We start from the raw sequence: 15,000 nt of genomic DNA on the forward strand, positions 1-15,000 counted from the left end.
TGATCTCCGTTATATTCTGCCTTTTTCTAGTGTAAAATCGGTTGCTCTTTGCTGATGCGCATTTTGAATTTTTGTTATTTTTCTAGTGTAAAATCGGTTTCTCTTTGCTAATGTGCATTTTGAATTTTTTTATTCATTGCGACTCCCGTTTTTGATAGCAGGAAAAAAGGCGTTTTGCATATTTTTACAATCTGAATTAGATTCTCTGCATAAGCCCGCAAATAGCGCTCCTATTTTCAGAGTAACATTATTGAAATTAGATTAGTTAGAATTGCTCCTCGAAAAGGCGTCTCGCAATTGAATTTTGACTGAAAGTTTAGGAATGTGTGAGATTTTGCATTAAGAAGACCAGTGTTGTACTTAAAAAGTTTCACTAAATCCCACTGATTTTCCGGCATTTGAATCCGGCAACCTGAATATGATTGGCAAATTTGATAGTTTGGTTTTCGTTTGTTGTGATTGGCTGAAGTAAGTCGTGGTTTTAGTTTAACAATATACTCAATTGAAAACCATTCTCGTCTATGAATGAGTTTTAACGTTGGTTTTTTTCCCTTACAGAATACCACAGCACCACCAGCTCACCACTGTCGCCTTACTCCGACTGCTCCAGTCCTCCAACTAGCCACAGAACAACCAGTCCAGAATTGACTCCTTACACCGCTGTCTCAAGCTCCCGAAGCGATTGTGACAGGGAAACCGATCGCATGCCGAATGACACCGAGCAGGTACAGAGGGAGAAACGACAGCGCACGACCTTCTCACGCAGTGAGGTGATGCAGCTGGAACAAGTGTTTAGTCAGCAACCATACTTGACGCTGAGCGATGAAAAGATGCTGGCGAAGAGAATCGAGATCACGGACAAAAACGTTAGGGTGAGTTCTTTACGACTCTGAATCCTTTGAATTTTTATTGTTGAAAACTCTAAGAGTCAATTGGGTTTTAATTGAAAAAGAGAAAAATACTTAGTTGATGATGCAGTCGGTTGAACGTGAATTCAATTTTCACGGGACAGTTAACTTGCGACTGCAAAACCAAAAGGCATATACTGTAAAGTAATGTTTGCATTCTTTTTTTTTTTTATATCTTTGGATTCGATGTATAATAATGACGAGGGTCTGTATACTCAATTGATTTGGATTTGTTTTTATAATTATAATGCCGTTTTTTAATCATTCATGCAGTTTTACTATTTTTTTTTTCTTCTTTTTTTCAGTACTGGTTTCAGAACCGCCGTGCGAGGTCAAAAAAATTAACAAGAGAGGTGTCGCGCGTTAACCAGACCACCCCGTCAAACCAGTTTGAGCCGATTCCCGATAGCAAATTCGCTCTTCCAAGAAGACTGCACTAACCAACCACTCCGGTTCAGACCATTGGAAACACGCGACCTGCGTCTCATACCGTTATGGACCTGCATGTGACACAGAGAAAAGACCAGCAGTGCAGCAAACTTTCCCCTCCTGCCAGACATCAACCATTAGTCCAGTTAAACCAGTTTAGCCGTGACGTACCCTGCGCATTCGCCATGTCTAACTCGGGTCAGTCCAAGATCACACATGCTCAGCTCGCAAGATTAACGCGAAGAAGCAGCCGAAGCTCGCGTGGTTTCCATCCGTATTGCTTAATTAAACACGAATTCCGCATGCGTAAACAACGAAAATAAAATTCAAAATGTAGTCGGTCACATAGCTAAGATAACAATATAGCTGTACTCAACTCAACGTTTTTTGTGACTGAATAGAAAAAAATAGAATTATAACAGTTGGTAGTTTTGTAAATAAAAGTAATTCATAATTGAAACGTATGTGGTTTTGTTTATCTATGTGTGAAAGTTCTAAAATTGTCCCCGGCTGTAGGTATAGTTCCCAAAGGTCAAATGAACAAGACACTTCAATAGTTTTTTTTTCTCTGACACCTAGTTACTTTGGTTTTTATTTTTGTAAATATAAGTTATTGTTTTACTATCTCAGTTCTCAGTTATATATTTCCAGCTGTTACTCCAAATTTTTTACTTGGTAACGACGTTAAGTTTTACACTTTTGTGTTTCATGTATGTTAATAACGTTCTAGCGTTGAACTGTGCCGTCCTACATGTTTACTTGAAGAAACGTAAGAGGGACACATCAGTGACATTTATTTCTTATATTTTTTTGGCTGAGGAGAAAGATAAGGCGTTCCTTAGAAAAAGATTTTTAAACATCGGTGTGCATCAACTTGGTTGCATAATATTATGTGACACCCTCTACTAGTTAAATCTGATCTGAAGGACACAAGTGGGACATCTCCCAAGAGCGAAACTTTCATTGTAATACCCTTTTTCAAAATCATTTAGTTTTATCAAGGTGCTTATACAGATCTCTAATATTCCACTTATACTACATCAATTTTTTCTTTTTCAGTACTGGTTTCAGAACTGCCATGCGAAGTCCAGAAAATTAACAAGAAGGGTGTAGATCGATAAGAGGACTCTTGGAAAACGGCGTGAAGTGCATCAACTTGCTTGCATATGTGACACCCCACGCTAGTTAAATCTGAAGGTACAAGTGGGACATCTCCCAAGAGCAAAACTTTCATTGTAATACCTTTTTATAAATCATTTAGTTTTATCAAGGTGCTTATACAGATCTCTAATATTCCACTTATACTACATCAATTTTTTTTTCAGTACTAGTTTCAGAAAATAAATGAGAGGTGTAGATAAGGGAAAACGCATATGTGACGGCGTGCAGTACATCAACTCGCTTGCATATGTGACGCCCTATGCTAGTTCAATCTGATAGGCACATCAGAGATCGATACGTTCCTTCTCCTAACTAAAACCATAGATTCCTTTGTTGGGTAGTCCTGAGAATTTGGTGTTATATCAAGATCACACCTAGCCTTGCAAATAAAAGACTTTCGTGATATTTTTGAGAACTGCTATATTTTGAACTTATTTCTGTAATTGGACTGAACAAGAACGGTTAACGCAGTTGTGAGCCACCGAAGATGATTCCGTAAAAATAGAATTTGCCATAGATTTCTGATAAAACTTCTAACACTGTTGATTTGTCATAGATTTCTGATAAAACTTCGCACACTGTTGGGGGGAGGGGGGGTGGGGGTCACCTTGCTCGTTTCCATGGTACGACGCAGAGGGAAACGGTGATGTTAAAGTCACTTTGAGAATTACCGCACATCCCCAAAGTTGGACAAAGTTAGCTCGATTAAACAAATGTAATCCCTGATATAACACAGAGCCTGGTTTCATTCTAAGGTTAATTCACATACGCACGAAAAAAGAATCTACTGATTTTAATTGATACCTTTTAGAGAACTTCACACTCCAAAATAGATTTAACTTGAGCGTGGGCTTTTCGACCCGTAATGGCTCCTTCCGTACAACTTTATGAGATTGCCAAATAACTGGCCATAGGTTTTTGGCTATTTTCTTACTACTCCATCGTTCTAAGGAAATATTTGTAATAAAAAAATGGGGTCACCGAACTCGTTCAAGAGAAAATAGCCATTCCTTGCTGGATTAGGCTTGGAGTCAATGAAAATCCGCCATTTTATCAATGTGCCCGCGCTACTGCGCGCGGCGCGCGCTACAGGCGCCCCAAGTTCCGTGTGACGGAAAGCCAACGAACACCACAAGGATTTCAATGTATGGGAAGCCCGATAAAAATCCTGAGAAGATAATTTTTCGAAAAAATTCTCAATTAAAAGGGCAAACCTTATTGCCATTGTGGTCGCGCCCTTCCTGTGTGTGTTTTTTTTCCAGAGTCGACGCGAATGGAGCCATTATCGGTTCCTCGGTTGTCAACAGTTATCATTAAAATACCAAGGCTGAACATTGAATCCTCACGAGCCCAATTTTTTTCCCGCAGAGGTCTTATTTCAGAAAAGTAAACCTTCATTAGGGAAGGCCGAAGCTGTGTGATTGCGCAACTTGTAAACACGATCGAGCATAAAGACTTTTTCTTAAATTTCGACAACACGACTGCTGTTGCACTTGGGGGGTATTCGAGTCAGTTATAATTAATCATTTTGTATTCAGTCATGAGTAACCTTGAACGAAGCGATAACTTTTAATAGAATAGCAAGTGCGTTTAATAAATGAAACAAAAAAACAATCGTCCTTAAGTCTATTCAAAACATTTGCAAAGATATTTTTATAACTAAAGGTAATATCCTAACAGCAATTACCCACCGTATTTTTCAGAACGAATCAAAACAACCGTGAATGATCGAAGTGCGCACAAACTGAGATCACTTGAAACTTGACAAAAACTCAGTTTTGCAAGGAAGTGAGAAAATAGCCATCTATTGTTTTGTCCATCGGCAAAAAGTAATACCCCCTTTTGATATTATGCGAACTCAAACTAGACTACTTTACCGAACATACAAGCGGGATTCATAGAAGTTTCGCTGAGATTTCTGCGGAAAAAAATGGGATTCATCTCGGGACGAAAGTCGTCCCTGGTTCAGTTTCGTCTTGGTTTCTGGTAATTTCGTGGCAACGTTTCCCACGGCATTCCTTGTCTTGACCGTCCCTCCCTGACTATCCAGTCACCTCAAACAAAATGTAACCCCAACCCTCTCCCCCGAGTTTGACATGAGTACGTTCTCTCTGAATATTCAAATTTCCCGCTGCTGTGATAATTAGCGGCGCCTTTAAATTTTCCTCGTGAATTAATGAGTCTTTATTTAGGTGAAAACTTCCTTTTTAAGGCAATATTTGCAACGCCAAACAAAAGCTATCGTCTTTGAATTTGATCAGCTTTTCTTGATACGGACTTAACTGATTAGAATATAGATGTAATGTGAAGTGCTAGTTGATAGGAACAGCGTCTACTGTAAATGCATGTGATGGCTGGCGGGTTAAGAACTTTCGCTGACCAACAGCTTCCGATGACAAAAAATACTACAACAAAGATGGTTGAAAGAAGTTTTGAATAAAATTGACGTTATTCTTAAAGTGCCACGACGACAAAAATTTGCGGCATGTCCTTTTTTCTTTAGATTTTGAAAATAGACGTGCTAAATAGGTATCATGCCAATTTTTATCTCAAAATTCCCGCGGAAAGTATGATTATTGTAACGTAGTTTTTCGGCTTTCGCTGTCCACCATTACTCGAACGGCAAATGACCGTGAGCGAGGAAAAGGGTTGGGTCTAGCTGGATTGCCTGGGGTCTGACGACATATGCGCAACGTTCAAAATAAACGCGGCTAATTTGCCATGCCGTCTATGAGATGTGAGAGATCGCCGAGTTGCTTTTTGCTGATACTATATACATTACTCCTTGATCGACTTGTTCGCTTTGTCAAACGCCCAGGAAGCGATGCGCGTATGACGTCACGAGCCAAGTCTTGCGTGAAGACCGCTAACAAAATAATCGCAGGCTTCTCCAATGCCGTCCGAGTAATGACGGACAGATTTTTAGTGGTTTCTGGCTGGCTATTTCCCGACTTATCTCTCTTCTGTCGTTCCTAATTTAAATGCATTGTATTATTTTGAACATATTGACTTAATTGACGTTGAAAAAATTCGAAAAGAAAACCAAAAATTTTCGTCGTAGTGGCACTTTAATTACGAGGGATGTTTGCTGTAGCCGACGTAGTTTTTTCGCTTTAGTATATAATCTTATATTTTAAAATCCCTTTTCTGGTCACTAGACCGCAATTCCCTCAGTAAGCTCCGCCGTAGCTGGGAGGAGTGGCTGGCTACGTGTTACCATGAATTTTCGACTTTTGCGCAGTCTCCGAAGGCTACCACTACGACGGCGCGTATTTCGGAAACAGCCGGACATCGTTATTGTCGAAGCCGACCGTAGAGCCTCGCAGAATGTCTTCAATCATCGTGAGCACAACTGTGACATGCGTACATTGGTCTTGGCTTTCGGCACTTTGCGCAAAAGTACCGAAAATGTTTTGGACTCGACTCGAACGTCATTTGCGAAAGAACGATTTTTCTTTTTTGAAAAAGGCGGTGCATAATTAGAAGTAAAACACAAATCCCGGTGATAAACATTGTGAAGCAACGCATTTTTATAAACTTCACAATGTTTATCAATATGTTACTTCACAATGTTTATCACTGCGATTTGTTTTTTATCAGGATAATTAAGCTTCGATGGCCGATGAACAACAGTTTATATGAAGCGGTGCATAGCTTGTTTATACAGGCAGTTGTTCGAGTTTTCAAGTTCAGCAAATATGGTCACCACATTGTCCATCATGTTCGTCTGAAGATATTTCACTGATTCGTTCAGTAAAGCAATCAGATCTATCCTTGTGGCATATTTTGCGCAACAAGGCAATCTATCGTTAAGAAACTTGCGGTAAAGTTATTTTCAAGGATGAAATCAAGTGAATACGACAGGTAAAAGCTTTGCAGTGATAAACTTAAAGGTTGCAGTGACCAGTTAAGGTGATCACTCTGTACGAATACCTGGTGAGGTCAAACATGAGGTTTCTTTTTATAATAATTAAAGGCACCGAAAACTCATCTCTTTCAAATTTACGTGTTAAGTGCGCAGCTAGAGAAGGTGGCGTTTTAGTTTCTTCGACCGCCACAATAGCGGCTCGCGTGGTAAAAGAAGAACGTCTTTATATATGTTACGTTTTTTGTCGGAAATCTAACCGCTAACGAGAGAGGATTTTGGTTTGCGAGACGGCCCTCTTTGTTGTTCGGTAATTTTGAGTGTAAGAATATATAAAGGTCTGCGTTCGTGCGTTGTTCAATCAGTTTGCTTAAAGCAGTGACAGTGTCAAGGTTTTCAGTTAACCAAAATGGATTGCAGTCAATATACCGGTGAATCAGTGGTTTCTCTTGTGGAGTGCCTGGTGCGTTCTGCGCATGCGAAGAAGTCTATTGGTAGTGACGCAGTCTCTAGAAAGCAGTTTACTGACTTTTCCATCCAAAGTATCCTGGGCCTAGCAGATGATGTCACAGCAGACGCTTCCTCAAGTTTTGGTGAGTTTCAATTATTTTGTTGTGTAACTCTTCTCTGTAGCTCGTTTGTTTATTGAGAAACCAGATTGAGCAGACATCTGTAAATAAGCTGACCACTAAAGAGATGATCTCCGTTATATTGCACTGAGATTCCCTTTTTTGATAGCAGAAAAAAGGCGCTGAAATGTAAGGAACCTCGGATATAACCGCGTTTTTAAAGTGCCTATAACCCCAAAAATTTGAATCACGTTCTCTGCACGATTTCCAATCCTACAATACAGTGCTGCTACTCTTTGCATTTCATAAACTCCCGAATAGCTCCCCCATTTCCAGAGTAACCTTATTGAAATTAGATTAGTTGGAATTAATCCTCGTAAACGGCGTTTTGCCATTTAATATTGACTGAACGTTTAACAATTTGTGAGATTTTGCATTACGAAGACATGCAATCAAAAAGGTTCATTTGTTCGCACTGACTTTCCCGCACTTGAATCCGGCAACTTGAATTTGATCGGCAATTTGATAGTTTGTGTTTGTTGTAATTGGCTAAAATAAACCATGATTCTAGTATGTCAATACTCAATTGAAAACTCAGCTATGAATCAGTTTTAACCTTCGCTTCTTTTTCTCACAGAATGCCACAGCACCACCAGCTCACCACTGTCGCCTTACTCCGACTGCTCAAGTCCTCCTACTAGCCACAGAACAACTAGTCCAGAATTGACTCCTTACTCCGATATCTCAAGCTCCGGAAGTGCTTGTGACAGCGAAACCTATCGAATGCCGAATGAGACCGAGCAGGCACCGAGGGAGAAACGACAGCGCACGACCTTCTCACTCAGTGAGGTGATGCAGCTGGAACAAGCGACCATACTTGACGCTGAGCGATGAAAAGATGCTGGCGAAGAGAATCGGGATCACGGACAAAAACGTTAGGGGTGAGTTCTTTACGACTCTAAAACTTTTGAATGTTTATTGTTGAAAAGTCTAAGAGAAAAAAGAGTCAATTGGGTTTTAATTGAAAAAGAGAAAAATACTTCGTTAATGATACAACGGATTTGGATTCGATGTATAATAATTCTTGGAAACGTAAACAATTCAACATGACGAAAGTCTCTACTAAGTAAATACAACCCACAAACAGCGGTTACAGACATTATAAAACGCATATTATATAGCTTGACGTTTCGAATGCTACAACATTCATCTTCAGAAGCAATATTCCGTTAGGAAATACGAAACTGTATTTAAATCTAGACTTGTGTGTTGTTTTTGATCAGACTTAAATGACCAAAGAACAAGAATAAGTAAATACAAGTACTTTAATCCGCTCAATTGATTTTTGGATTTATTTCAAATACCGTTATCTAATCATTCAGTATTACCAAGGTGCTTATACAGATCTCTAACAATCCACTTACAACAATTTTTTTAAATTCTATTTTTCAGTACTGGTTTCAGAATCGCAGGGCCAAGTCAAGAAAATTAACAAGAGAGGTGTCGCGCGTTTACCAGACAACCTCGTCAAACCGGTTTGACCCGCTTCCCACTGATAGCAGACTCGCCCTTCCAAGAAGACTGCAGTTTGTAGCTGACCAGTCCGGTTCAGACCATTGGAAACACTCGACCTGCGCCTGATACCGTTATGGACCTGTGACACAGAGAAAACACCAGCAGTACAGCAGACTTTCCACAACTGCCAGACATCAACCATCAGTCCAGTTAAACCAGTTTAGCCGCGACGTACCCTTCCAATTTGCCATAGGTAACTCGGACCAGTCCAAAATCACACATGCTCAGCTGGCAAGATTAGCGGGAAGAAGCAGCCGAAGCTTCCATCCGTATTGAATGACTATAATTGCACACGAAGCGCATATAAGATTAAAAGTTTGTCAAAATAATGTAACTAGTCAGATAGATAAGAAAATATTTATTTTTTCAGCTGTACTCAACTTTAAGGTTTTTGTGAATCGCTTTCAATTGGAAAAACAGAAAAAATAAATAGAATTATAACAGTTGGTAGTTTTGTAAATAAAAGTAATTCATAAGTGAAAGTTTTGTGATTTTGTTCATTGATGTGCAAAAGTTCGAAAATTGTCCTTGTAGGTATAATTCCCAAAGGTCAAATGAACAAGAAATAGTAAAACTTTGACCTGACACTACGTATGTATTTTAGGATTTTTTAAAATTCAAGTTACTGTTTTACTATCTCAGTTATATATTTCCAGATGTTACTCGGAAGTTTCTAGTTGATAATGACGTGAAGTTACGTCAAAACGTCGTCAAAACTTTTCAAATAGTTATTTTAAGTTTTACACTTTCATGTATGTTAACAACGTTCTAGCGTTGAACTTTGCCGTCCGAGACGTTTACTTGAAGAAACGTAAGAGAGACACATCAGTGACATTTATTTCTTATATTTTTTTGGCTGAGGAGAAAGATAAGGGGACCCTTAGAAAAAGATTTTTAAACATCGGTGTGCATCAACTTGGTTGCATAAGTGACACCTTACGCTAGTTAAATCTGAAGGGTACATTCGGGACGCGTCTCAAGATCAATACGTTCCTTCTCCTAACTAAAGCCATAGATTGTTTTGTAAGGTAGTCACGAATATTTGGTGTTATATCAAGATCACTCCTAGTAAGCTGATAATTGTCTTCATTCTCAATACCTGTCTGGAGTGACATTTCATTGAAATTACATTTTGTGAGGAGCATTTACAGGCTGATCACTCCATGGAGTCAAAGGGGTAATATCTAAGAACTCGCAATGGGCATATAGACAAAAACTAAATGTGCAATTGGTTCAAAATCACTGCATCGGAAACGAAAACGTTGTTTAATTAAGAGCACCAGCGACAAAATGAGGTACCTTATTTTGTCGAAAAACTGGGGGAAAAACCCCTCTGTCTCAATTAACAACTTAACTTTATCAACCTGACGCTTCAGTCTTTGTTCCTACCCACGTTCGTTCCTTTTATTGTGATCAAATTGTGTATGCCGGGAATCATAGTTTATTGTACACGTATCTCCACGTTTAAAATTCAGAATTGTTTTCAAATCGTTTCGAAACTTAAGAAGAAGATTTATGGAAAAAACTCAAGTGAGGCCATCGCTACTGTGTGCATGTGATGGATGAAGAACCTTCGCTGATCTACAGCATCAGGAACTTCTTATGCAACACCCAAGGACAGAGAAAAATCTGTGACCCGGGTGGGAATCGAAGCCACGACCTCCGGATTAGATCACCGTTGCTCTACCGACTGAACTACAAGGCCAGACGGGTGCAGGCCGTGGGAGTTTGAGGAAAAATCGGCTCGGCCCAAGCCAAGTACTAAGTGCAAGTGCGTGTTGTCCTAAGCCTATATGGAAACGGAACTCAACTGAGGCCATCGCTACTGTGTGCATGTGATGGATGAAGAAGAAGATTCGGGACCGACACATCGTCAGAAGCCTTGCAAATAGAAAAGTTTCGGGATATTTTTTGAACTATGGCTGTAATTACACTAAATAAGAACGATCATCGCAGTTGTGAGTCACTCACTTACTGTGACTTTCATAATCCTGCGGAATTCATCTTCAAGCGCCAACTGCCAATTTGCGTTTTGGCTTACATTTTATCAAACTTTCGACGCCAAGCATAGATGACGAAATCAATTGATGAGTGACATAACCCACCTATCAGCATCTTTTGTTCCCACGGTACGTTTGTATATTCAAACTCGAAGCCGATGGAAAGCTATGGAATCTGTACGAATCTTTTTTACTGAAGAATTTCTACAAACATAATATCATAATGGTCTTTGAGCTGTGAACTAAAAAAAACTCCAATTCACTTTCCGGAGTCTCTCGTCCCAACTTTGTTCGGAAATTTGATTGACAGAAGCCAAATCTGACGTTATATTAAGGACGGTGCCTATTATTGTTATTGCGCATACGTTCTGCGCATCTTGAGGTACTCGGATTTCCTATCGGTGATGCTTACTAATACAGGGATATTTTTGTACGGTTTAAAACTATCCGGAGAAAGTAGATCTTAGTGAGTACTCTTGGTATGCAAAAAAAAAATTGGGGGTAACCACGCAGAGATAATTAAGCTTCAATTTGAGAAAGAACGCCATACATTGCTTTGCATTTTAAAGCTTCTTTCAAATATTATCAATGAATTATCTTTGAAAAATGCGTGGTTACCCCCAAATTTCTTTTTGGATTTCAATAGATGGGTGGTACGACTTAACCACCATCTTTGACCATTTGTTGATAAGCGGCTGAATACATATGAAGTCAGGTAACAACACCGAGTAAAGACTATGTGATACAGCTGAAAGCTTCGATTTCGGAATTTTGTAAGACTTTGGGATAATTATTAAATGGAACCTCCCAATAAAACAAAAAATAAATTTTAAACCACAGAACATAATGTTTACAATTAAAATTGTTTAAACTTGAATAATTGTGACGTGTCGTGCTTGCCCTGTTGTTCTGACACAAAGAGCGATTGTTCTGGAACAATAGGGCGACCACGACACATCACTATTCAACATGGCGGCGCCCGGAAAATTTGGAACCCAAAACAAGCGTTTTGAAATTCATTTTTCTTTCGGATACAAACGCTTTCATTGGAAAAAGTTTGAACAATTTTAATTGTAAACATTATGTTCTGTGGTCTAAGTTATTTTGTTGTTTTAGTCTTTAATTTAAAAGACCTTGTTTTTTTTATGAATGAACTGATGCAAAAAGATTCAACAAATAATAATTATTATTTCAAAATTGAAAGACATTTTATTACATTTCTTTATTTTATCGTAATATATTATTTTAGTTTTAGTTTTCGGTTGTGAAGCGAATTAAAAGCTAGGTATTACAAGTAGCCACTGAACTTAGCTTTAAAATACAAATTTAAACAATCTGGTCTTTCACGATAAACTAGTTATAAATACAAAATTTTGCAAAATTATGAAACTATGGAAGCGAATTGTTACATCGAACACGGCTGCCTTTTTCTCGCTGTCTGGGCCTCCTCTCCATACCTAAGCTGATCAGGGTGAGACATGGGTAATCCAAATTCTTAGCTGACTTGACTGGCCTGGACTGTAGTTTCCAGTGTCCATTAGCAGCTTGGCGTGAGGCTTATCATTTGGGTCTGTTAGTGCTCGTCTAAACTGGTCTGAATTTATGTTGTGGTAGTGGAGGCCTTCCACAACTGGCGCATGGAGTCGAGGCTTATCCTTCGGGTCTGTTTCCGATGCGCTCCAGACTCGTTCAATTCTGATGAATGCTACCTCACTCGCACTTGGGTACGGGTGACACTGGACAGGTCCCGCGGGACACTGCAAACGGTTTGACAAGCTGGTCTGTGAGACACCTGGCTTATCCCTTTTCTCTCTTCCTCTTTTTTCCTTGACCCGGCGATTTTTGAACCAAAACTAAAAAGAATAAAATAAAATAAAAAGAAATTGGTATACAGGCCTTTGCTTCAATTTACTAAATCACTGAAATCGATAATCTCACGTTCAGTTTACTTTAGAACTGTTTAGTCGGAAAACAGAAAAGCGAAAAAGTTCAGCTCTGTTTACATTGTACTAGGAAACCATAGAACTCGCGCAGCTCGATTAGTCGAAGATTGCGTCAAATCCTTCCAGTTTATTTACCCCAGGCCAGGTTATTGTAGACTGCCGACCGACCAAGACAGCTGAGTTACTTATTATCAAAGTGGCTACCGTGCAACTACTAGTAGTTTTGAAAAAGGAATTGGCTGACCAGTTATAAACCTCAAGGTAAGTAAAGTTACACTTTGTCTCGGGAAAAATTCAACGCTATTCACTGAGTCTTAACAGCGCAAATTTGTAAATAAATAGAGTTCTCAGTTGCATCTGGTGACTGGCGAGAAACGTAACTCAAAGAAATTATTTTGGTCAATCAATTACTATCAGTAACTTCTCAGTTGATTTATCTTAAGATTTTTGGCAGGAATCCCAAGCCTTTGAACCAGGTCCATTTCATCTTTGCCCAGCAGACATGGACTTCGCCTAAACACTCGCTCCATTGCTCACACTTCCTGATATGAGAAAGTCGTGCGCTGTCGCCAATTCTTCGACAACTTTTCGGAAGGAATCGTAATATGGGAATAAAGGCTTGGGGACTTGACAAAACACTTCAGAGGCTCATTAGGAACTAAAATAACACAAGGACACTACAAATTAGTTCACTTTTAATTGATAGTCAAAAAACATGCAGGTTGTTTTTGGAAAAAAAGTCTTCAAGTTGATTATAACGAAGCCGGACCAATTGTGCACAATATTAGAGAAGAAGGTGTTTATAAAAAACGTTGAAACTGATCCAGATAAAAAATTTATTAAAAACTGAATTTTCAACTGCAACTGCGGTCTTCATCAGAGTGACTAAAATATGCTGTTCGAGAGTAATATGCTAAAACTAAAAGAAGTTACTTTATCCCCTATGGCTTCAATAATGTCTTATAGACAGAAGGGAATGGCTTCCGCTCGTTCACCGCATTTTTGTCTATTGTGGAGTGCCATGATTCCAAAAAGATTCTTTTGTGCCAATTATTGACATTCTTTTCTAGAATTTCCACATAGCCAGTGTCAATGTCATGGTCAGTGGTTTCGGCGTGATCTTTTATTGCCGTCTCTTTGTTATTATTAGTTCCTGGTTTATGCTCCCCGCCACGTGAATTCCATGATCTCTTTGTTTCCCCAGTGTATGTGAAATCACACGATCGGCATTTAACCTTGTACACAATGCCTTTTGTTTTCGTTTCTTTTGGGCGATCCTTTGGTTTCCTAAAATAATGGGCGAGTGTTTTTATAGGCTTGAAAGCAGTTTTTTTGTTCGCTTTGTTGAGGACATTTCTGACTTGTTCTGAAACGCCCTTTACGTATGGCAAGGTAGCAAAAGTTTTTGGCCGCGTATCTGTATCCTGTATTTGGATTGCAGCCGGTGGTCTAGGGGCCCGACATTTCTCAATGAATTTATCTGTATAACCATTAACTTTTAAGTCATTAATGACTTGTTGTCGTTCTCCATCTTTTTCTGTGTCATTGGATGGGATGGTTTCTGCGCGGTCTATCAGGCATTTAACAACCGTACGTTTGCTCTGGGCGGGGCTATGAGACGCGAAATCCAGGTACTTGTTGGTATAAGTTGCTTTGCGATGTACGCTAACAGTAATGTTTCCCGATCTTTCTACTGTGCTGCGTGTGTCAAGAAATGCGATGGTTTGGTGGGCGTTTCAGAACAAGTCAGAAATGTCCTCAACAAAGCGAACAAAAAAACTGCTTTCAAGCCTATAAAAACACCCGCTCATTATTTTAGGAAACCAAAAGATCGCCCAAAAGAAACGAAAACAAAAGGCATTGTGTACAAGGTTAAATGCCGATCGTGTGATTTGACATACATTGCGGAAACAAAGAGATCATGGAATTCACGTGGCGGGGAGCATAAACCAGGAACTAATAATAACAAAGAGTCGGCAATAAAAGATCACGCCGAAACCACTGACCATGACATTGACACTGGCTGTGTGGAAATTCTAGAAAAGAATGTCAATAATTGGCACAAAAGAATCTTTTTGGAATCATGGCACTCCACAATAGACAAAAATGCGGTGAACAAGCAGAAGCCATTCCCTTCTGTCTATAAGACATTATTGAAGCCCTAGGGGATAAAGTAACTTCTTATTTTAGTTTTAGCATATTACTCTCGAACAGCATATTTTAGTCACTCTGATGAAGACCGCAGTTGCAGTCGAAAATTCAGTTTTTAATAATTTTTTATCTGGATCAGTTTCAACGTTTTTTTATAAACACCTTTTATCATATAATGGATACTGATCGCCCATCAAGACTTAGAGAAGAACTATTAATGTTTTAACTTGCCCGAGAAGAATTTTTATTTATGATAACTGGCAGCCAAATTTGCTTAATCTTAAGTGGATTTAACATTAAAATGATTAACTCATCATCTTTCAATGGTAAAATTTTCAGAAAAAAATCAATGTTAGAAAATTTTCGCGCGAACGTCCTTAATAAGAGGGTGCGCATTAG

At 39.1% G+C, this 15,000-nt stretch overlaps 1 protein-coding gene and 1 pseudogene across 1 annotated transcript in view; one reads left to right on the forward strand and one right to left on the reverse strand.

Moving 5' to 3' along the window:
* LOC138009893 (homeobox protein Nkx-3.1-like) overlaps window positions 1-1,348 on the forward strand; it is a 1,652-nt gene extending 304 nt beyond the window's left edge. Inside the window, exons 2-3 of the mRNA XM_068856883.1 lie at window positions 559-872; window positions 1,214-1,348. Of these exons, the coding sequence (XP_068712984.1) occupies window positions 559-872; window positions 1,214-1,348 (449 nt within the window). The remainder of the gene's footprint in view (window positions 1-558; window positions 873-1,213) is intronic.
* A 10,472-nt stretch (window positions 1,349-11,820) lies between these two features.
* LOC138010422 (uncharacterized) overlaps window positions 11,821-15,000 on the reverse strand; it is an 8,316-nt pseudogene continuing 5,136 nt past the window's right edge.

The sequence above is a fragment of the Montipora foliosa genome, chromosome 7, assembly GCF_036669935.1.
Source record: "Montipora foliosa isolate CH-2021 chromosome 7, ASM3666993v2, whole genome shotgun sequence".
NCBI lineage: Eukaryota > Metazoa > Cnidaria > Anthozoa > Scleractinia > Acroporidae > Montipora > Montipora foliosa.